The following is a 24261-nucleotide window of genomic DNA, read 5'->3' on the forward strand; positions in this document are numbered from 1 at the left end:
CCTGAACAGATCCCCGCTGTTGGGAATCCTGTCTCCCACTTTGCAGATTTTTGTGAACATTTAGAATGGATCTGTTATTGCAGTTGCTGCTGCTGCCAGTAGCAAAACAAGTCATTGACATATCCTTTTAGAAGAAGTCTAATGCTACCAATCGTTCACTTTACCACTGTCAGGGGACTGGCTTCAGTTTATAGAGAGTAGGTATCATTTAATGGCATTTTATAGCCATGTAGCTCTTCGAGTCATCTCATCACGCCTGCATGGATGTTATGTAATTAGGGTCATTTGTATGGAGGTCTCCTCTCGAATATTGTGGCTGTTAATATTCAGAATCATGAAGGCTTTCAGTGGCATGACGCGGCACGTTGATAATGTTTTCTGCAAATCATTGAGGCTCATCCACCCACCTGCTGTGACCCTGGAAAATCATGTGCTTTTATATATTTACTGCTGCTGGTATTATTCAAAGTTGGACTGATAAGATTATTTTAACAACTGTGTCCTTAAGCTGTGGTGTCATCGGGCCACACATGCTTCTGCGGAGGTTAAAATCTAAAGTTATCAGATATAATTAATAATTAACTTACGCCCAAACTCAACAAAAGTATTGCTGCTTGATCCTCAAGCTGCTGGTTTTTAACCTGACTACATCTTCGGAGATTGTTGTGCTTTTAAGCTGTGTTGCATTTTTAGCTTCCGGCTCAGTCTTTGAAAGCTCGAATGCTGATCATATTTCAACTTTGTGAGAACCTCTTCAGAGCAGTGAACCTAATGGAAGTCTCTACTTCTCCTGCTCTCTCCTCAATATACTCGACTCTCTAATCTAAATCTTTAATATGGATTCCTTCTCCTCTACCCTCCTCTTTGATGCTGCCCCCTCTCCCCCAGACTTCTCCTCTTTGGCCCTTAAGGCTGACATTTCATTGTAGGCCAACATTGTGTTCGACTAGCATGATGCCGCCTTCCCTCTTGCTGTGTCGCCTGAGAAGGACTGCCTGCACATACAATTGGGTGAATTGTCTGAAATTGTCAAGACAGCAAGGGTCAGAGCGCCACTGACGCAGGCTTGCAGTGAAAGCCAGAGCTTTTCCCACAATGCTGAACACACAGTTTATATTTTTGTACGACTTTATGTTACGGTTAGAATTACAGCCATTTATCCTGGTCGGGGCGTTTCAGTTTGCTTTGTGTGTTGTTGAAGGATCCTTGTTTTGTCGTTATGCTTGAGACAATATCCTCTTTTGCACAGCTATTGTTGTGTCATGGTCTATATTACATTTTTGACAAAAATCACCTCATTTACTCCCAGCTGGTCCCATCAGTCATTTTTAGACTAGTTCTCGCAGCTGCTCTGTGTACAAGCTTTGCTCACCCGCAGAAGATTACGATACACACTGCACTCTCCTCTCGTGATGAGTTGAATGCCCTCTAGATTTGGGCCAAGCTTTGACGAGCAGGCCTCCGAGTGATCTCTCATCACTGCCTCATCTGTGGTATTAGACCACAGACATGCGTTTAATTGGTGATTCCAAACTGGCTGTTGGTTTGGATGCATGTTGGATAAAACACTAACATGCAAAGAATAGAGTCTTTGGTGTTTATGTTTCAAGTTTAAATATTTTTTTAAAAAAAGTCAATGTGGCTTTTAGTATAAAATGTTTTTAGTGGTCAGCAAGAGTATAATGGTGCTCTATAAATGTCAATACAGTCCATTCCATCATCACCAGTGAAATCCTAGAGGCTAAAGTGCAGACGGACGTGCTTGTTTGTGTGTATGCGTGTGCATGGATGCACTGGGGTCCTGTTGCAATGTTAAACTACCATTAAGGCAATTAGGGCTGCCACAAACGATTATTTTGATAGTCGACTAGTCACCGATTATTTTTGCGATTAGTCGACTAATCAGATCATCATCCATTGGACGTACAGCTTATTGCACCAGCAGCATCTGCTCTTATATAACTATCATTAGCTTACAGCTTGAAGTGTTTGTGCTAACTAAAAATAAAGACAAGATGGTAGTTTATTAATTTTTAATGAAATTTGCAGATTGTTTCGGTGAAGTTTAATAAACTCCTTGCTTTCTAAAATATAACAGAACACCGGAGTAAATTCTCCAGCGTCTCACACTTCTGATAATCAGCTGTCTGCTTGACGTTTATTCAGCTGTGTAAAAACTATAACTTTAATCTCAGCCAAACCGATTTACTCAGGAACAAATAAAATACTGAAAAAAGCCAAACAATAACATTTTAAGTTATCTAAGTGACTGATATATATGTTTAACCTGACTAGCGAAAGACGGCGGTGGGTTTGAAAACGATTTGCCGGGAGTCCGGTGTTCTCACGGCTCTAGTTAGCCTTGCCCCCGCCTAGCTAACGAGCTAGTGGGTAACAGACGTCTCCGAAAACGTCGGAGCGCTTTTGAAAATATGTGGTGTCTTGATAAACTGAGCAGATATTTGAGGTTTACACAGCTACATTCTCGCCTGAAAATATGTTAAATGTTTATTTTGTGACCCAGAAAGAATAATAAGAGTAAAGTTAAAACTAACTAGCTGCCGCCATTGTTGACAACTGCGCTGGGCTGCGCTATGAATTCTGGGACACAGCTTCTTCTTCTTCGGGGTTTAACGGCAGCTGGCATCCTTGTACATGCAGTGCTGCCATCTTCTGTTTCAGTCCGTTATTACACTCTTAAATCCTACTACTCATTCCTGCGTCTTTTGTGATCTTACAAAGCTTCAAACGATGCGTCAACTATTAAATTAGTCGTCGACGATTTTAATAGTCGACATAATCGTGACTAGTCGACTAATCGTGGCAGCCCTAAAGGCAATGCAGAGTTGTGCCCACTCTAAGCATGTTCCTGGCAACTGATTTACTAGCTGTTATTTAAATGGGAGAGAAATACGTGACTAGTCCTAATGTCAGATCCTTAGCTCTTTAAACAACTCTGTCATCTCTGTCTCACTGTAGTTCCTTCTTAGATTTGTATGTTAGAGCTTGATCATTCTTTTAGTATTTTACTCTTTATTTTTATGCAAATCTGGTGGGAAGATCACTGTTGTGGTTTAAAGGCATATTTTAATGGATGGATCCTCAGCTCTGTTCAGCAACGTTCACCAAATTCAAAGTGAAGGAGAAACAACAGCATTAAATCCTGAAACACACATGTGCGAATCTGTACGTCAGTCCTGTGCACAGCTTTGCAGACCATCGCCTACATTTTGTAGCTGTTTACCGCCCCGTCAGACATGTGTCAAACAATCATTCTGTGGGTGGCTCTTCCACACTGCAGAGTACTGTAGTTATAACCTATAAGAGAACTGATATCTATGTTTATTTTCCATTTGGTCATCTCTGCTGTCACTCCCTTTCCTTTTCAGCAAATCAGCATTTAATCTATGCACAGCATCGTCCCTGTAGGTTTTTAGAAGTCTGGACACAAGCACATTTGTGTAGGTCGCATACCTGTGATCTTTCTCTCTGCGTAGTCAAATAGCTATGCAAATGGACACAAATGTGGTACCATGAATTGATCATTAAGCTGCAAACTTTGTAGCTTTGGCTCAAAAGCCCTGCTCATGACTACAAAAAGGTTATAAGACTGGAAAAGAAAATCTGTTCAGATAAGCAAGTCTGTTCTTGTGCTTTTGTAATAAATAAATAAACAAATAGGAAAATGAGTATATTGTTAACCCAAATTTTAGCCCACACAAAGAAGCCTAATGTTCAATCACTAAAACAAATTTTTCATCTTAGCAATGCAAGTAAAGACCTGTAATTTGGTATCTTAGTGAAAAAAAACAAAACAGGTACACTTAACTTTTTTTTTTTTTTTTAACTTTTTTTGTATAATGGTCAATTTGAAAATTCACAAATAAGAACAATAATTATATTTAGGATTAAAAATATAATTTTGGTGAAAGAGCTTGTGCATGATGGTGGATTAACCACTATAAAGAAATGATAAATCTGGATCCTCCCTGGTCTCAGTTGTTGTCGTCGTCAGAATAAAGCGTGTGGAAACCGCAGCCTCAGGCCAAAATACTTTACTGTGTAACATTTACACAAACTGCAGTTGATTTTAAGAGATTTGAATCTTTCCTGGTGGTTTTCAGATGCACTTGTATTTTTGAAAAATGAAGCAAGACTTTACTGTTCCTGATTATTCCAGGGGAGGGGGTGTTTTCGTAACAGTTTTGCCACGCCCCCAGAAGTTCCACTGTCAAAACGCTGATATATTTAAAGAAGGTAAATACTGCCGGGTTGATCCTTCCACATTCTTTAGAAGTCGTCCTATACACAGACTATGATGGGTGTGGCAGTTTCTGGTAACAAAGGCTTTGTACAGTTGTTGGTTGGGCGCTGACACCTTTCCCTTTAATCCTGCTTCAGAGGACAAAGAAAGCACTAAGCCACTCCTGTTTCTGAAAAACCTGTTGAGGAAATAAAAGTTTGCCCCACTCTTTCTTATCAACAAACCAGCACCATAATTCAGCACACAAAGCACTTTGTTAATTAACAATTAAGCACTTAATTTATGTTAACACTTAAAACATCGTGTTTTCACTGCTGTTGTTTACAGTTGTTGTGATTGACTACAACACTGACAGCATGTGCTGGCCTACCAGGAACCAATGGTGTAACAAACTCTGACTTAGTAACACAGTGAAAATAAAAGTCTCAAAAGTGATTATGCAAAGCCGATTATCAATAACTGTGTTTCAGTCAATTAATTTATAAGGCAAAATCTAAAAAGTCTCACTAACTTTGTTATTGTGTCTCCACAGAGGGAATCCCTCAGGTGTACTACTTTGGTCCTTGTGGGAAATACAATGCCATGGTGCTGGAGCTGCTTGGGCCCAGTCTAGAGGACCTGTTTGACCTCTGTGACCGCACCTTCTCCCTCAAGACCGTCCTCATGATAGCCATACAGCTGGTAAGGCCTAAAGTGGGAGAGGAGTGAGCATATGTTCAGAGGAGCTTGCTTTGGTGACATCAGGCTTCCCAGAAAGTTATTCATAGTGCAACTGTGAATACAAATGTTGTCGTTAGCGGCTTGTTCCAGAGGGCAGGTTTACTGACCCCTCAACCTGACTTTGAACTCAGTGGGTAAATACCAGAAAGTCTGAATTTTAGTTTATTAAAGTGTTTGCCTGGAAGATGGCTCCATTATCACTGCAGCTAGAAACAGAGTAGAGACGAGTACCAAGTTCTGTAGTATCTAGTTCCAAACTTACTTTGTGTTTGAATTCGGTGTTAAAATCTTAGTCGATATAAGATGACAGTGGTAAGATATTACATGAGCATCATCAGCCACAACATGAGAGTATGAGAGAAGCCTGTGCATGTAGCATTTACTCTTTTTTTTCATTCAAATTAAAAAAAAAAAATTGAGTAAACATACATGTGCTTGGGTTTGGGATGTTTTCATGTTCTAAGCCTCTGCTGAGGTGGACATGCTTGCTGTGCTGTTGCAGTTTTGTCTTTGGTTTGGCTGCCGTTAACATTTTTAATGGGCAGGCTTTCTTTTTATCGCGTTTTGCATAAACTGCTTTGAGTTTTCATGTTTGGAAACTGTTCAGCTTGCAAAGCGATTAAAACTTCAAATGCTAACACCGATCGTTCACCTAGATAACACGGATGGAGTATGTCCACACCAAGAGTCTGATCTACAGAGACGTGAAGCCTGAAAACTTTCTTGTTGGGCGGCCAGGAAGCAAGAGGCAGCACACCATCCACATCATTGACTTTGGTCTGGCCAAAGAATACATAGACCCCGAGACCAAAAAACACATCCCCTATCGGGAGCACAAGAGTCTGACTGGGACGGCACGCTACATGAGCATTAACACACACCTGGGAAAGGGTAAGAAAGTCTCAGGAATACACCTGTGGGTTGATTAGCTGTCTACATTTGCATATGCAAACTTTATTTGCATGAATATTTAGTATAATGTGAATGTCCTAACTGGTTTGCTCACAAATGCAGCATTGCAAACAAATGGCATTAACCTGATTTTTACATACTGTTATCTGTTTAGTCACTGGGTGTTACCTGAATGTTGGTGATATGCGAGATAACCAGGGATGCTTTAGGATTGTTAAATGAATCATATTTTTCTGATGTCTTGTTTCGTTTCTGGGTTATTTTGAAGCATTTTAACCAGTAACCTCATAGTCCTGTAGCACAAAGCAGCATTACGGGCCTAGCATGGTAACTGTAGGTTTAAACCAGAGTTTTCCGTGTTACAAACGTGGTCATTTCTACAGAAGAGTTGAAAACAAAAATAGCCATGACGTCAATAAAAAAAATTGACGATATGTTTGTGCTTTTAGAAAGTTATTAGCCTCTGTAAAATCTGCTGCTAGTACTCTTGTCCTCTTTTGGGCACATGCTGCCAGCAATGCCTGTTTTATATAAATATGTGAATGGATTGTTAAACCCTGGACTGGCTGGTGGTTATCGCATTGATAACAACCTTCATGTGACCGCCTAGCGTGATTGCCATTGTTGGTGTACATGAAGCCTGATAAGGATAGATCTCAGTGTGTTGAACTTGAACATTGATCGGTTTGTTGCCTTAATCAGTAGTTGCCGTGAGAAGCTCAGTCTGCTGCTTCTTCGTGACGCACGATTGGCCATCTTCATGTTGAGGCTCGATAAGATGTTTTTAAGACGGGAACAGTGGACTCGTGCTTTGTTTCTTTGAAGCCACTGTTAGTCTTGCCAGCTGGTTATAAAATGCATTTGTTTATCACAGCTAACCTCATTTTCATCCTGATCTTGTACTTCCAGAACAAAGCAGAAGGGACGATTTGGAGGCCTTGGGTCACATGTTCATGTACTTCCTTCGAGGCAGCCTTCCCTGGCAAGGCCTAAAGGTACTGCAGCAATTTGCCTCATGCTGATATAACGCTTGTCTTGTAATCCACTCGATGCGTGGCGTAGCGGTTTCTTTTTTGATACTTGACGCCCACTCAACTTTAGCATCCTCTCAGACTGGTGACATTTTAAGGTCTCTCTTTTTAGAAACTGAAACACTGAGAAACAGTTAAATTGGCACAGTTGGATACTTAAAATATTGTCTCTTTATTTTTCTGTTGAATTTACACACCTTTTTCTGCACAAACAATCAGATGCGACAGGAAACCACCTTCTGCACCTTGTTTTGCAGCTTAAGAGCTGTGAGAAAAAGCTTACATGACTAAGGAGCACGGCCACAGTCGCAGGTGTCTCAAGGGCCGGTTTCAGCAGGCTGCAGAGCTGCTGTGGTTGCTTTTTGAAGGCATCGGTATCAAAGGTGTACACAGAACAGACTAGAAGACAAGACAACTCATCTGAACATTTGCTATGTGGGTGGAAGCTCTTGGTGGATGAATGTGAGGGATGTATAAATGTGGGGGATGTTGGATAGCTCTGGCCAACACAAACACACAACAGGAGAGTGAGCTTGAAAATCCGCTGAAGCTTATCGATCAATATATTGGCAGCTAAGGAACTCGCACAGAGTTGTGCTGACCCCCTGTATGGAGTGTAAAACTATACCACCCTGAAGGGTTGGAGGGGATCTGGTTGGTTTAGAGCAGAAGAACATCCCATCATGTGTGATAGAAAATTAAATAACAGCTGAGAAGCCTTTCCTGTGCCAGTGAGGAGGTCAGCGACAGGTTGCCCTAGATTTGTGGGATTTCTTTCCCCACACCAACAGATATCTACAGCTGAGACGATGTTGCAAAGTGCTGATATCGACATGACATGTGGCAAAACTTCTGTGAGTCCAAAGAGCCGCGGCACAAATGCAGGCGCTGCACATGTGATATCACGACTTGAGAATCTGTCTGTTTTGAATATTGGACATGTTCATGGACGCCTCAAGCAGCAGCACATGTGCTCATATTTAGATTAGAGTAGGATTTATAGTACAGTAAACATTTAAACTTGTTTCCCCTGCAGGCCGACACCCTGAAGGAGAGGTATCAGAAAATTGGAGACACCAAGCGAGCAACGCCGATTGAAGTCCTTTGTGAAAGTTTCCCTGGTCAGTAGAGCGCTATTTTCCTCCTTTCGGGTTTATTTATTTTAAATGAAAGTGGTGTGGATTTCACAGTATATATCTTTTGGTACAGAAGAGATGGCCACCTACCTGCGCTATGTGAGGAGGCTGGATTTCTTTGAGAAGCCGGATTACGATTACTTGAGGAAGCTCTTCACCGATCTGTTTGATAGGAATGGCTACGTCTTCGACTACGAATACGACTGGGTCGGCAAATCGCTCGTGAGTGCCTTTCACTGAACCCACCTGACCTCTGCTAGCATCATCAATCAGTTTATATTGTTGCTCTAACTGTAATTATTTCTTAATAACGCAAAGCTAATTATTTTTGCAAACCCGATTACCAAATTGCCAAAAGCGTCTCTCATCACGTGGGCATTAACATTATTTATTTTTGTTTGTTGTTTTTAAAAATTTCTCACTAAGGTTGTTTTGTTTGTGCTTTTGTTCGTTTGCCTTGCAGCCCACACCGATAGGCCCCATCCCCAGTGACACGCCCGTGCAGCCCAACAGCAGAGACAAAGCACAACAGCAGACCAAAAACCCGGTGAGGTTATCAGCAACAACATTAAGACACAACAATCACCACTCCCGCCTACCAATATAGTTGCTTGGGTGACCACCCAAACCAGTCAGGTTTATCCTCGAGGTCACTCTCGTTGTTTCCAAATGTAAGCAACTTCCTGTTCGCGTCTACAGTCTGACTGGTCAGCAGTGACGCCCGTCTCCCCACAAAGTCCGTAAAGTAAAAACAAAACGAATGCCTTTGTAGCAAATGAACGGGCACGTGCCGTTACGAGGCAGACTCTCCAGCTGTGAAACAAAGCATCGTTTTTGACTTGGATTAATTCTTCACACCTTGCCACGCTAAGCTCAGTCATTGCATGCATGAGTTGAAAATGCAAATTGCATTGTTCACACCAGTAATGACAAAGTACAGACGAGTGACAAATAAATGGAAAAAAAAAATCCAAACTTTAGGAAGGTGACGAGCTGCCAGGACACCACCTCTTGAACTCTCCGGAGGGTTTGAGCACAGCGCCGGCGGAGAGCACCGTCTTACAGCCAAGCTCAAAATGTGCCGTTGGTGTTCACCTGGGCTATCTCCTGACTTTTGGGGCCATAGCATATGATTCACACTATTTGCATAATCACCAAACCAATCGGTGACTATCCTGGAAGAGATCACTCCTGTCAGAACAGAAATGTGCAACCATTGGCTAAATGCAACCACTCAGCACAGCATTGTATCGATGAGCAGTCAAACATCCCTTTAGGCTCCTTCTCTCACCCCAGCTGCCCCCCCCCCCGAGCCTGGTTCTGCTGGAGGTTTCTTCCTGTTAAAAGGGAGTTTTTCCTTCCCACTGTCGCCAAAGTGCTGCTCATAGGGGGTCATATGACTGTTGGGTTTTTCTCTGTATCTATTATTGCAGGATCTACCTTACAATATAAAGCACCTTAAGCTGTATAAATAAAATTGAATAGAATTGAAAAGTGGGCCCATACCAGGTGGGAGATGCCGGAGTCACCAGATCACCTCACTGTGGCAATCAGGGGTTCATGTTTTTCCTTTAATTTGTCATCCGTTTTTATTTGCTTAGTCTGTGACAAAGTGTAGACTTTTTGTTGTTAATAGCATGCTATCCGAGCCTTGTTTCTTTTGTTTTTATATAATGTTAATGATAGGATAATGATTGATTGGTTTTATTATGCCAAAAAAATCTATAAAATATAACCAGTGATAACAAATAATTTTCCTGATCATGAAGTTGTACTTGGTGAGTCTGACTCATCGGTTCCAGTAAAGCTGTACAAGGAATCCGTTTGACTTTATGATTGACTTGTTTCTGTGGACTCTAGCCTCTTTTTATTACTCTGTATTTAATGCGATTGGCTCGGCGATAACGTTCCACCTTTTAAGCTCGCAGCGCACGGCCTTCTGCACCATGTACAGTAATGACTGTAAAGCTTTAACATCCTGCTTAAAACAGCGTATCAATAGAACGTGCTGGCTGTGAGCATCTGTAGCCAAATGTCATATTTGTACATATATTTTTTTAGGTCAGTGAAAGCAGAGTGTAAGAACTGCTGTACTGTAAACCCGAGTCCACAGCTAAGTTCAGAGAGTCTGATGACGTGATGACGCTGTTGCTCAGCGGTGCCAGCTGAGCCCATCAAGGCTGTTTTCTTTTACTCCTGCATGATTTTACTAGAGTGTCGATCTGTGCTTCACATAAATTTTTGCTTCCCTCTACTCCTCTATTAACATAGTTCGTCTTAACAAGCCTGCTTCTGCTTGGGAGATGTCTTCTATAATTTTTCTTTTTCTTTTCTTTTTTTTAATCCACCCCCCCTCCCCAACTCCTCTCATTGTCCTTCCACATTTCTGCCCTCACCCCCTTCAACCACATTGCCTTTCCCTCACTCTTCATTCCCTCACCCCCTGACCCATAACCCCCACAAACTTCTTCACCCCCCTCTCCCTTCTCACCACCTCACACCCACCTGCCTCAACCCTTTTTGCTCTTTGCGTCAAGTCGCCTGAGCCCAAAGGAAGTGAGTCTCAGCCCACTCCCGTGACCAATAAGGAGACTCTGGGGTCGCACCTCACAGCTGAGCGGCTGGGGGGCTCTGTTCAGGTACTGCTGCTGCTACAGCTGCTGCTTTGATGGCTCATGCATGAGGCCATATAGGTTTGTCTGTGTGTCTGACCCCCCCCTCCCCTCTCTCTCACTGACTTCACACTGCCTGCCCGTTAGATGCTCTGTCTCGACTCTGTGCTCGAATCAGACTGTGTGAATCCTGTGTGTCACTGCTGTCGGTCTGCTTCTAGGCTGCTTGCATCCAAGGCCATCCAAAGATGACATCCAGCAGTATCTTATAATAATAATATAATAGAAACACTAAAGGTCTATTTTTGTACATTTATTCTATAATAGTTCTTTGTGTTTTTGCTGTTTTCAGTGTGTAAACTGTGTCACCGGAAATAAGTCTCTGCAGAAAATGTGGTGCACAAGCGCCACCCAGTGTCGGCTAATAGAATTGCAGTATTTAGAGGATTGGTTCACGTTCTTGTCTTGCAATCTTATTCACATATCAAGTTTTCCTTGCAGTTTTCCTCTCTCTTGTTCAGCTGTCCATCAGCTGTTTTTTTTTTCAGTGTGTTTCAAACTGACTTTAGCAACAAGAAGAGATTTTGGAGTAAAAACAAAGGAAAGGATTTCTTACCAGCCTCAAAAAGCAGGAGAAATGATCACAGCGAGGAAAATCGTTTTCAATACTTGTTCGGTGCCTTATTTGTGTTTGAAGACAGAAATGAACAGTGTGAACCTGTCCTTTAAACTTTGTTGGCTTTAGCTGGCTCATCCTGGGTTACTTGCATAACTGTTTTCTTACCTGAGAGGGCGGATAACTTGTGATAGTCAAGGTGCATTTATTTGATCCTGTGAATGTTCATCAACTGGATTCAGTCTGGTGTCCTTCTCTAATGGTGCAGGTGATGAGCTCAACAAATGGCGAGCTGAACACTGATGATCCCACAGCCGGACACTCCAACGCTCCCATCACCGCTCCCACCGAGGTTGACGTACCTGATGAAACCAAGTATGGGGGGATCCTCACATTCACACACAGAAAACACATGCTTTTCTTTTTCAGTGCTGTCCAATAAGTCCAAATCCAAAATTGGTGCTGAAAAGCATCTAAATTGTTTTGTGTTCCTTGTTGTTAGCTCCTCCGTGTAGAAGCCTTTTGAGTACAGGCAGTGACTTAGTCACAGTAACAAGCTGCACTTTGTGCTACTTTAAATATTGTTTCCATGCTTCCTACTTCAGTTAAGTTAGGTTTGTTTACATAGGAACACAGCAGTGCATTTATATACACCGTTTTAACCTATTATAACTATATAAAGAAGAAATCAGATTTTCTCTCTGACGATCAAATATTGGAGCTATTACCTGCTGTAAATACGCCAGCGTCTGTTCTAAGCCTGACTAAAACATCAAGTATGAGTGTGTCACTGTCATATCTCTGTGTATGTTGAGCAGTAGCAGCTGAGGCACAGTAGGAATGTTATCAATGGGACTTAAAGTTCACCAGCAGGGAGGGGAACATTTTAACTGTTGCACATAAAGAATATAACTGTAAGTGTAGTGAAGCAGGTTAGACTTACTTTAAAACTCCTTTATTTACTGTGACTCAGCTGTGTGTCAGTAATTCATGAGACCACACTCAAAAAAACAAAAGACTAGGCTGTTATATACATATTAGTTAAAAACAACACAACAGCCTCTTTTAATGCTCAGAAATGTTTAAATGAATATGGCTCGTTTAATTTAGAAGCAGTTACATCATCTTATCTTTCTGAAACATTCTTCATGTTGTCTTTTTTCTACGCGATTCACAGCCCACAACTTTGCTAGCTCTAGTTAAGCTTAAATAGGCGACCAGCTAGATTACCATCGTCATAGTTGAGCTATGCGAGTCTTTTTCATTTGCACCTACTCAGCTTGACTCGACTTTTTCTTACTGGGTTTTGGTCGTTTTCCGCTACAGTTGTGTACCACCCCAGTGTGGGTGGGGTTGCTGTAGCAAGGCGGCTCGACAGAGGGGAATGGAGTCTGTTGATGTCACATTTTTTGGCTCAACTCGGCTCATGTGGATGACGCTAAAAAAGCACCTGGTACCTGACGCTGCCGCCTAGTGGAAAACCCTAAAGACCGAGCGGAGTCGAGTGGATTAGGTGCCGTGGATGATCCTCAAAGATGATCCCCCAAAAGAAATATTTGTAGTTTCAAACATGAACAACTGAGTTATTAAAAGTCCACGACTTCCTTAATTCATTTATAACTATTATGAAGACAAATGATGAGATTACAGTAAGTGAAATGGTTAAAAGAAAGGAAGCCAGATTAGAACTGGCTGCTGAACCCCAACCCTCACAGGCCGTGCTATGTACCAGTATCTACATGTGTGTAAATACCTGCTTTTCTAAAGGAAGCCATGCCTCTGTGTTTGTGCAGGTGCTGTTGCTTCTTCAAAAGGAGAAAGAGGAAAGCGCTCCAGAGGCACAAGTGAAAGAAGAGAACAGAGAGAACTTGAAACATTGTGGTCACGGTCAAGTTTTAAATGGAAGCAACTACACAGACCCCCCCACCGCCCATTATCTCTCTCCAGCTACCCCCCCACCCCCCCCCACCACCTCCTTACTCCTTTCACCTCATTCCCCGCTGTCACATGTACCTCCCCGCTTGAGTTCTCTCTCTCTCTCTCTCTCTCTCGATCCCAGCGAGTGACAGGAACGTTGCAGTCACAGCGACTCCACAGACTTTCAATTCCTTTACAGATGAAAAATAAACAAACCTGCATCACCACGTGAGGGGGAGGGGCTCGAGAAAAACGTTTAAAGAAAACAAACAAAAAAAAGCTGTAACAATGAAACTCGAATACCGTGGCGTGAATATGAAAAAAGATGCTGTTTGAAACAGTTGTTGTATTCTAGATTCCATAAAGAACGTGTGTTGTTCGAACAGTCAGCTGTTGATCAGGGGAAACCATTCAAGTGGTTCGAGTGCAAGAAATCTGCTCCTTTATTAGGAAAATGTTAATTTTATTTTCTTTGGTGTGTCTTTTTTGGGATCAAGATGAAAGAGGAAAAGGTGAACTATGCTGATGTTAAATCTGAGCGACACAGGAAGCGTTTCATCTATAAATCAGTCTGGAGGATTTTTATGCATTTTTTCTTCCTCTTTTTGTTTTTTGTTTCTTTTGTAAGTGAATCCTCAGTTTTCAAAGTCAAATCCCTGCATTGAAAACTTATTTTTATGTTGTAGTGTTCTGGAGTTCAATTCTTTCCTCACTCTGGCTTCCTTCTATTTTGTTTCGTCTGTCGACGCGGACTTTGTAGCACAGTCACTGGCCTCAGGTACTGTGGAAGAATGAGAGGAACCGATATTAAGCTCTCTTATTATTATTGCACTTTTTGGAGGAAAAAACAATTACAGTGGAAAACTTTAGGTTTGAAATTAACAATTAAGGAAACAACTTAATAAAGACTGATCTAGGAAGAGTCCTTCATGATGCTTATATTTGAGTTATGGCTGAAAAATGTTGTCGATTCTCATGAAAGAAAAGGACATGTCTTTTTTTGATTTTTATTTCTTACATCAAAAATAATTTACCAGGAAATCATAGTTTGTGCCTTTCTAAGTAAAATGTTTAAAGCTCAAGTGAGTGTCCCGCAATGACATTTTATCTAATCTGACCCTAATGCTCACTGGATTACTCTGTGTGTGTGTGTGTGCGCATGTGTGTTTGTATTTTTTTCCCAAATCTGGAGGTTTTGCAAGCAGATGACTGTGTGCACATCCTGTCAGTCACGTATAGGTCAGTATACATCCTTCTCTCTCCTGCTGTAACGCCACATCTGTACAGTGGTGGCGGTTTGGCGTGTGTGCTGTGCCACCTCAGCGAGACGCAACAACCCACATCTGTCTGACCCGCTGTTCACTTTCATCTGGAGGTCACAGATGGGCAGTGAGGTTAACTCGTTTAAAGGGTAGACGAGGTCTGGGCTGCTGTTTTCGATCAAACTGTACTTGACAGAAAAAAATTACATTTTTTTTGTGTGCGTTTTATCATGTTTCCCATCAGCCCCTGTTTCATGTAGCCCTTTAATACCTTTTGTTCGTCTGACGGCCTGCTGCCTCAGTGTACATCGGTGCCAAACATTTCTCCAACAGCTTTGAAGATTATCAGAAAGATTTTCCTTTTAATTTTTACGTTGCATTTCCTGTAAAAGTGAGAGAGGAGGAGGGGAACAAGTTGAAATTCCTCTAGATTTGTGAAAACCCCCACAATGCATCTGTTCAGCAGCTTTCATTTTCTTCACAGCTCCAGCCCCTGCTGTAATCAGTGTAACCTGTTTTTGGTTTTGATGAGCCGTCTTGCTGTCACGAATCGGTGGCCTGCTCCTTTAAGGACACGATCGAGCCTTCCTACCGGTATGATTGTTGTCGCACAGGGCTGATCATGTGATTGATGACGAAGTGAAAGGCACGACACGTCACAGTTTCGGTTTACAAATGGTGATCTCGCTCATTAATGTGGGTGGTGTCAAAGAAGTTTACGGGATGCTGAAGATTTAATGTTTTCATTGAAACCAAACAACCTCGGGATGTATTTAAAGTCACGCGACACACTTGGATCGACCCCACAAGTCGAGCTTCTAATGAATTAATGTTTTACCTTCTCAGTTTAGTGATTTATTTTGAAAGGGGAGATAAATGTGTGTCTGAGCAGGTTTCGGAGACAAATGTGCTTAAATAACCCGCCAGGTGACGTCAGAGGAGCCAGCTGTCTTTAGTGTCGTCGTAAACGTGGCTTCATTAGACAGCGCGCGCGACAGCAACCCAAACAAAGGTGTGACTCGGGGTGATCAGGTGCGCTGATCCAAGACTCCCCCCTTTAGGCCCTGAAGTCACTCTTTGAAAAGTTGGGTGGGGACCTGGCTTTGCAAAATCACTGCGTTTATTAATTTTATAATTCAGGTTTTGTTTTGTTTTTCTGGAGAGGGCGGGGTCGACCGATGTAAATTCTGCTCTCCGTCTCTTAGTGTACCTACTTGCATTATGTATTTGTAAATATGACAACGACAGATCTCTAATTGTGAATAAAGCAAAGTTTTATCACAGGAGTCACCGTGGAGCAGTTTGTGTGCCTGCTGATCTTTGTTAGTCTGCAGGCGGGTTTGTTACCCGGCGGGACCGTGTGGGTTACTGGTTAACCTGCGATCACAGCGCAGTTAGGCAGGTGTGTGTGACAGCTGATTGGCCAAGAAGCTCAACGGAGTGTGCGTACCTCTGATTGGATACGGGCCACACCGGGACAGCGGGCGTCGGGCACGGTAAGAGGAAAACATGGCATCCGCTGGACGCATGACCGGCGGCTCTCGGTCATTTTGGGAGTGATCTCTATATTCTGCCACAAACATTATGCCAGTGATTATAATTAGTAATGATGGGTATATTCAGTACAGTACAGAGGTAATAACTTACATTAGGACATGTCCGAACATATTGGTAATGGAAGCATCATAATATCCTCATGGTAATAATTAAATATCCTATATATATAGAACTTCTTTTAAAAAGTTTCTTAAGGTACATTTTTCAGTTGGTTTGATATTTAAAAAAACATTTAAAGGACTTTGCGCGTTTGTGTTTCAAGAACAGACTCCTCGGTGGGCCCATGTCCTCTATTTCCTTCCTTCCTTCATCATCATCATCATGTTTTCGGAGGAACTTCAGCTCAAATGATCGGTTGCTCACAGCATGTAAGATCAAACTGATTTAAAAGCATAAATGTAAAACCAAAAACATAATTTTTAAGTAAATGGAAAGAGAGACACCTGCTGTTACCAAACTACAGGTCACCTTTTGTTTGAGCTTTTTTATGGGGCGCCGTTTGTAAAGTGAAACATGCTGAAATTAACGGCAACATTTTTCCACATTTAGCTCAAAACCTTACAAAAACATGTTTTTTTTTCCGAGTAATTGTTTTTTACAACATTTAGTAAAATATTTGTAACTTTTCATCAAATGTTAAATCTAAATGTTAAATCTAAATGTTAAATCTAAATGTTAAATCTAAATGTTAAATCTAAATCTAAATGTTAAATCTAAATGTTAAATCTAAATGCTAAATGTTAAATCTAAATGTTTAGGCTAATATGCAAATTTATTGTACTGATCAACGGAAATACCAAAATAAAAGCTTCCCGAAAACCTCCGGTGCAAAATTGTGTCTGTTCTCCTCACTTCTCCCCGCCATGTGCTGCTTCACTTCTTGCCTACGAGCGTGCTGCAGCGATTGTGAAGTGAAGACTGCAGCTGCTAAGAGTGCACTACTGCTGAACCTTTGGATGGCCGACAAAACGGATCTTCCGATGTTTTCAGCTAAATCGCCGGACGTGCTTTCTCATGGTCGGGTTATGGCTGAATTCCAGTGGAATGACGGTCCCGCCATAATAGACGTTCCAGCCATGTGTTCCAGCCCTAAACCTAACCTTATCTAACTATAACCTTATTCCTAACCTTTACTAGCAGTTAAATGACGTAAAATAGTGTTTTCCAAAGCGATTTTTAGAAAATGAACGAACGTGTAGATTGAGTCCAAACGGTTCTCATGTGCTCTCCTTTTTCCGATGCCGTAATTTAGGAACGTGTTGGGTACCCGAAAGCATAAAATGTTGACAATTTGTCACCTAGCGAAAATTATTACGCTTTGGGAGTGAGAACGTGTCTGACCACTACCGGCACACTTTTGCACCGGAGGTTTTCGGAAACTTTTATTTTGGTATTTCCGCTGATCCGTGCAATAAATTTGCATGTTAGCCTAAACATTTAGATTTAACATTTAGATTTAGATTTAAATATAATATTTAGATTTAACATTTAGATTTAAATCTAAATATTTAGATTTAACATTTAGATTTAGATTTAAATATAATATTTAGATTTAACATTTAACATTTAGATTTAAATCTAAATATTTAGATTTAACATTTAGATTTAGATTTAACATTTAACATTTAGATTTAACATTTAACATTTAGATTTAAATCTAAATATTTAGATTTAACATTTAGCATTTAGATTTAACATTTAGATTTAAATATAATATTTATATTTAACATTTAAAATTCTGTTTTAAATATGAAAAGTTACAAATATTTTACTAAATGTTGTAAAAAATGACTTGTTTTGAGCTAAATGTGGAAAAATGTTGCCGTTAATTTCAGCATGTTTCACTTTACAAACGGCGCCCCATACTTTTTAAGCTGTGCTTAAAAGTCACTTTATTATCGGTTATATCACTTCGAAGCATTTATGACTCCGATGATAAAAACAACTTTAGGTTTCCTTCCTGCTATAGCGGCTTTCTCTCCTGTTAAATACGGATATAAATGTCGGTTTACATAAATACATCTTAAGAATTTCCCCCCAAAAAAACATTCATCGGTGTGAAGTTTAAAATCAGTCCCTTTCAAAACGTCCTGTGAGCCAGTTTAGTAAAAGGTGGTGACTCAGGTAATGTTATATATGGGACTAATAAATCATTAGAAACACGATTTTTCATAAGCAGTTTTATATTTAAAGTGCTCAAATAAATGTATTTGCCAAACTACTGAACTAAACTGATGTTGTTGAGTTATCTCTGACTGTGGTCTTGGTATTTTTGGTATTTTTTTCCACTTGAATCTGAAAACATGATGAGGTCAGCTCTAGTCAGATTCCTTCCATGCCTCCCCTTTTCCTTCTGTGCTTCCTGAGTCTCCTCCTTAGCTTTAAAGAAATATCAGGCCTGTGCAAAAACACAAAACATATGGAAAAGTGTTCGCTGCAGGTTGCCAAATATCAAACGCACCCAGAACAGAGCAAATGGAGCTGCATATCTCAGTGGATGCTGGGGCCTGGACTTCCAGGCTGTGCACAATGTGGATCCCCTCCATCACAGACCTCTCTTTGTTCAAGGCAAGAAAGGAAATACCCAAGAGGTTTCAACACCTCTGGCAAAATCAGAAATTTCATCTGAGCTGTCTCTTTCACAGAAACTGGTTCTCATAATAGGTGCCGGGGTATTGTTCTCTTCGATCTTCCACATGGGCACAAAACAGGCTGGCTCAGCCGCACAGGGACGATCACCTGATCTTGACTGCACCGTCACAGGAAGCTGTAGTTCACTCTTGGTTCACTGAGCCACCCTTTTACCAGGTGGAGCTTGATTCTGTGCTTTTGGCTCATTCAGAAAGTTTCTAATAGGAAAATCTCTTGTGATGCCACAACACAGGTGTACACTGACACTGCCAAAGGTGCTGGGTTCAAATGTCTTGACTGTCTTTCTGTGTGGCATCAATTGGTGATAATAAATTGACACTAGGTGTGTATGTGAAATCTGAAATCTCTTATTGTTAGGTTTGTGATGAGCTGGCAGCCTGTCCAAGGCTCGCTCAGCTTGCTGCCCTGTGTTTGATGCTGTGGATGAGTCGGGTCAGCCTCTGAATTCTCACCACCTTCAAATAAAATAGTAGTTCAGTAAATTTAACTTCTAAGTTTAACACACTTGTATAAAAACACCAATGCACCACAGTTTGCGCTGAATGCTATCTCGGAGCATCTACGCCACCAGAGAAAGGTTCAAGGTTCAACTTGAATGCACACAGAAATTAACGCTTTCACATTCAGGCTCATTTCTTCTGTCTGTCGTGTAAGACTCCATGATATTGAGCTCAGGTCCCCACCATCTACTGCAGGGACTCCTTATTCTGGGATAACCAGGTGCGCCTGACCAATAGTGAACTTTTCTCACAGCTGTATCTCAGTTTACCTCACAAGCTCACTCATATTACCAAAACTATGGCCACACAATGAGTTATGTGGGTTTGTTCAGTGTTTTGTGGCAGCTGAGTAATAACTTTTCCTTTTCCGTTCTTAATCTAAAGTTTTGTTGCCATCATAACTTTGCTGATGTGGCTTTGTGTTCTCTTTGGCTCTGAAACCAGTCAGCCAGCTCGCCGGCATCAGTGCCAGCGTTTTCCATTTTCACTCTGAGCTGTATAATAATATTTATTATAATAGCAGAGCCGCCCAGTGTGTACACCACCTCTCTGGGACAGCTGGGGTGGGGCTCCAGCCACCTTTACAAAGATTCACCTGTGCTGTGTTTGACAGTGGGAGGTTCTGTCATTGGAGACAAAGTTACTCAGTGTAACTTTGTTCCAGTTTAACATACTGTCAGTAATATAAATCAAATATCATTGAAAATGGGCAGGAATATGGCAGCTGTATAAAAATGTCAAATCAAATCAAATCACTTTTATTGTCACATCACATGTGCAGGCACACTGGCACAGCACATGCGAGTGAAATTCTTGTGTGCGAGCCCCACAAGCAACAGAGATGTGCAAACACAACAACACAAACGAGCAAAATACAAGAATGGCCAACCTGAAACTAATAAATATATGTACAATATATAATAGTGTATGCATTTCTGGATGTGTATACTAAATATTTTCCTACGTGTGTGTGTGTGTGTATACACATTTTTACAAATTAAATAGTAAAAAATAAAAAAATAAAAAAAATAATAATAATAAAATATATAAAATATACAGAGTTGAATATGTGCAAAACAGTGGCATTTATATACAGTGTGGAGTGCATAATGTTAAAGTTCCAGTAGTGAAGCTGAGGTGTCTATGACGTGTTCAGCAGTCTGATGGCCTGGTGGAAGAAGCTGTCTCTCTGTCTGCTGGTACGGGACCGGATGCTGCAGAACCTCCTTCCTGATGGAAGCAGTCTGAACAGTTTATGGCTGGGGTGACTGGAGTCCTTGATGATCCTCCCCGCTTTCCTCAGGCACCGCTTCCTGTAGATGTCTTGGAGGGAGGGAAGCTCACCTCCAATTATCCGTTCAGAGCACCGCACTACTCGCTGGAGAGCTTTGCAGTTGTAGGCGGTGCTGTTGCCATACCAGGTGATGATGCATCCAGTGAGGATGCTCTCAATGGCACAGCGATAGAAGGTCCTGAGGATGCGGGGGCTCATGCCGAATCTTTTCAGTCTCCTGAGAAAGAAGAGGCGCTGCTGCGCCTTCTTCACTGTTTTGTTTGTGTGTACTGACCACGTAAGATCCTCAGCCAGATGTACACCAAGGAACCGGAAGCTGCTCACTCTCTCCACAGCAGCGCCGCTGATGGTGATGGGGGTGTGTACTTCTCTGCACCTCCGGAAGTCCACTATCAACTCCTTTGTCTTTGCGACGTTGAGGGTGAGATGGTTGTCTTGACACCAGTGGGTCAGGGCGCTGACCTCCTCCCTGTAAGCCGTCTCATCACCGTTGGTGATAAGACCCACCACTGTAGTGTCGTCCGCAAACTTCACAATGATGTTGGAGCTGTTAGTGGCTGTGCAGTCGTAGGTGTAGAGTGAGTACAGGAGAGGGCTCAGTACACACCCCTGTGGAGCACCAGTGTTCAGTGTGATGGGGGATGAGGTGATGCTGCCCAGTCTGACCACCTGGCGTCTGTCAGACAGGAAGCTAAGGATCCAGCTGCAGAGGGAGCTGCTCAGTCCTAGATCCTGCAGTTTCCTGTCCAGCTTCGAGGGAACGATGTATTTCTAATAGAGTGATGAAAACACATTCGTTTTGTCACTGTTGCGGCTACTCCAACCAATGGCCGCGGCAGGCTAAACATGAGGACACCTGATGACGCGCAACAATTAACGCACAAACACTTCTGTATCATTTGCTTCTTTATTTCCACATGCAACTGTCCAAACTATAAATCAGCACATGGGATCAACCGTCAAACAAACGCACAGACTGCACAAGCAAATAACTGCAACTTACAAATAAATGCACCAGCTACTATGTCAAAACTCCAAACTGGTCTATGGCAGCAATTAGTGCATAAATATACAAACACCATCAAGTTACAGTCAAATATATCAAATCATTCAAATTGTGCTCAAGTTGCGGTATGTTGCGACATGTTGCGGTCAACAGAAAGTTTTGCCTCGTGCTCACCCTACCTTCTGCTCATCACATCAGGTGCTGTGTACAAGTGAGTGCAACCACATTTATTATCTACCACACCCATGAGACACGCCCAACACCCATACACCAATATAGTGAGTCCATTTAAACCAACCCACTTCAGACGGGAACCACTCATATGGCTCCTACAGTCACATTTAGATTACTGTTCGACAACTTGGTCAAATAACTGGAATAAATTCGTATAAGTTGCAAATTTCTCGTTTAGTTCTACACTTTCCTTTTAGTACAAGTGTTGGCCAAACCAGCCTTGTGTTCATTTCTCTGAGTGTAAAAGGGAAATGATTCCACAGTTAGTTTTATTAGAAAAATCATCCTAGCAAAAGCGCCAAAAATTCTCTACAGCAAACTGTTGTTTTTTTTGTGACATCAATATACTCCACACGTCAGTCGACAGACGGGCAGCTTTTTTTGTTACCTGCCTTTGAACTAACCCAGTGCAGAGGAGAGCACAGTATAGAGCAATGATGGTGCATGGAATTCACTTCCACAGTTTTTGGTATTAAGAATGAACACAACTTGTAAAAAAATTGCAACAGTATATATTTACACAGGAATAATCCTTAGAATTGGTTATTTGCTGTTAGGTTTTCGACATTTTATGTGATGAGCATGTCGGTCCCTGGGATGGAGTTAATCATAAAAGGAAATGAGATACTCTGAATCCTATAGATGCTTATTTGTAACAATTAATGTCTGTTTCATGTTGAGCTGTTGGTTTTAATTGTGTTGTTTTGTTGTTTCCGAGCCTGTTTTGTCTTTCATATGTTTTATGTATGAAAAAAGCTTTTTTGTTAAAAAGTTCGTCAGAGCCCTGGAACAGTAGCTCCTGCTATAGCATGAGCTAATGGGGATCCTAATACACTCAAACTGAACCTCCATAACCCTGAACTGGATAAGCTGTGAAGAAAATGAACAAGTGGATGGATGTGGGTTATTATACCGAGCTGTTCTTGGAGGTTGTGGGTTTTCCAATAGCTGCATTTTGTTTTATCCTGCCCTATATATAATAGGTTTATATACTATATTCCCACATGGGATCACAAATCCATCCACAGTCAGTATATGAAGGCAGTTATATCAGCTGGAGCTGTGGCCTTGTGTCAAATGATTGATTTGAAAGAAAAATTGGCTTGAAATGAAATTGACTTTTTTGTTTGGTTTGTGCCACTTTGGTGTTTATGGACAGTAAGGTGTTTAGGTAAAAGGATTGCTTTGTGGTTTTCCCAAAGGTTGATTCTGTTCACCTGGACGTAGCGTTTTCAGTGGGAGAAACGTTTGGTGACCTCTTCGGTCTTAGTCGAGACTGAGTGAGAGTTTCTGAGCTGTTTTTTAGTAAGTAAGTAAAAAGTAAGTAAAATGTATTTATTAAGCGCTTTTCACAGACAAACAGTCACAAAGCGCTGTACACAAATATTAAAATAAATACAATCAATAGACATTATACACAATGTAAAAGATCAAATGTAAATAATGTAAACAATATAAAATATGTAGATCAACAAAAGGCTTGTTTGAACAGAAAGGTTTTTAACTGCTTTTTAAAAGAATCCACAGAGTCAAGCAAACGTAATTGTGGTGTAAACTGTTCCACAGCTTTGGTGCAACAGACAGAAAGGCTCCGCCCCCTTTTGTCTTCAGTCTGTACGGGAACCAACAGACTCTGAGTCTGAGCGGAGACGACGAGCAGCAATGTATTTTATAAGAAGCTTGGATAAATAATCTGGGGCCGTTTAGTGCTCTGTATGTTAAAACAAGATTTTTAAAGCAAATTCTAAACTCTATTGGGAGCCAATGTAAAGAATATAAGACCTGAGTAATGTGAACACGCTTGGTAGGACGAGTTAGTATTTTGTATCGCCTGAAGGCGAGAGAGAGATGATTTATCCAAGCTAGTAAACAGGGAATTACAGTTCAGCTGAACTGGAAAAACTTCAGTGTCTTGCTGTTTCTAAAGGGACTGTAGTAATACTGGCAGCAAAGTGGAGCTTTTGTTTATGGATCAGTGGGTCTAACAGACAAGGTGTCTAATGGTGTTGGGGTCATACTGGTTCAGAGTGTCCCATCTTGCAGATGAGTCCCTCTGTGACTGACACCCAGTGGTTATCTGTGTTTTAAAGTCTTTAATGGACGCTGTCGAGAAAGAAAATATCAACCAGAAAAATACGTCTGATTTCAGGACACACACACACACACACACACACACACACACACACACACACACACACACACACACACACACACACACACACACACTCTCTCTCTCTGCTTTTACAGAGTAATTATTTAGTGTCTGTGGCTGGGGTCCCTTGGACTGCTTTGAGGATGCGAGTACTTGTCAGAAGCAAACTCTTGATATGTTTGTATTTTGGGGAATGAGGTCTTTTTCTTGTTCTCAACATGTGAACATTCCCTACAGTAACAGGTGTGTGCAGGTCTGGCTCCCTGCAGGACTGCTTTGCTTAAACAGACTGGGATGTGTTGGGTTCAAACTCTACAAAACAGTCAGACGTGCTACCTCACACACAGAAAAACACAATTACTGTACAGGGACTAAATAACCTCTGATATGATGGCA

General features: G+C 41.4%; 1 protein-coding gene across 8 annotated transcripts in view; it reads left to right on the top strand.

Moving 5' to 3' along the window:
- Window positions 1-14290, top strand: part of csnk1g2b (casein kinase 1, gamma 2b) — a 40702-nt gene extending 26412 nt beyond the window's left edge. For 5 of the 8 annotated variants that reach the window (XM_004553793.5, XM_076876263.1, XM_004553790.6 and 2 more), the window contains exons 4-12: window positions 4797-4945; window positions 5641-5875; window positions 6806-6891; window positions 7964-8048; window positions 8137-8285; window positions 8527-8610; window positions 10601-10702; window positions 11560-11666; window positions 13085-14290. In XM_004553793.5, coding sequence (XP_004553850.1) covers window positions 4797-4945; window positions 5641-5875; window positions 6806-6891; window positions 7964-8048; window positions 8137-8285; window positions 8527-8610; window positions 10601-10702; window positions 11560-11666; window positions 13085-13139 — 1052 coding nt within the window. In that variant the 3' untranslated portion in view covers window positions 13140-14290. The remainder of the gene's footprint in view (window positions 1-4796; window positions 4946-5640; window positions 5876-6805; window positions 6892-7963; window positions 8049-8136; window positions 8286-8526; window positions 8611-10600; window positions 10703-11559; window positions 11667-13084) is intronic. The other 3 variants (XM_012919849.4, XM_023152210.3, XM_014407335.3) reach the window with 3 other exon arrangements.
- Window positions 14291-24261: the final 9971 nt, after the last annotated feature.

Source organism: Maylandia zebra, linkage group LG17 (assembly GCF_041146795.1).
Source record: "Maylandia zebra isolate NMK-2024a linkage group LG17, Mzebra_GT3a, whole genome shotgun sequence".
Taxonomy (NCBI): Eukaryota; Metazoa; Chordata; class Actinopteri; order Cichliformes; family Cichlidae; genus Maylandia; species Maylandia zebra.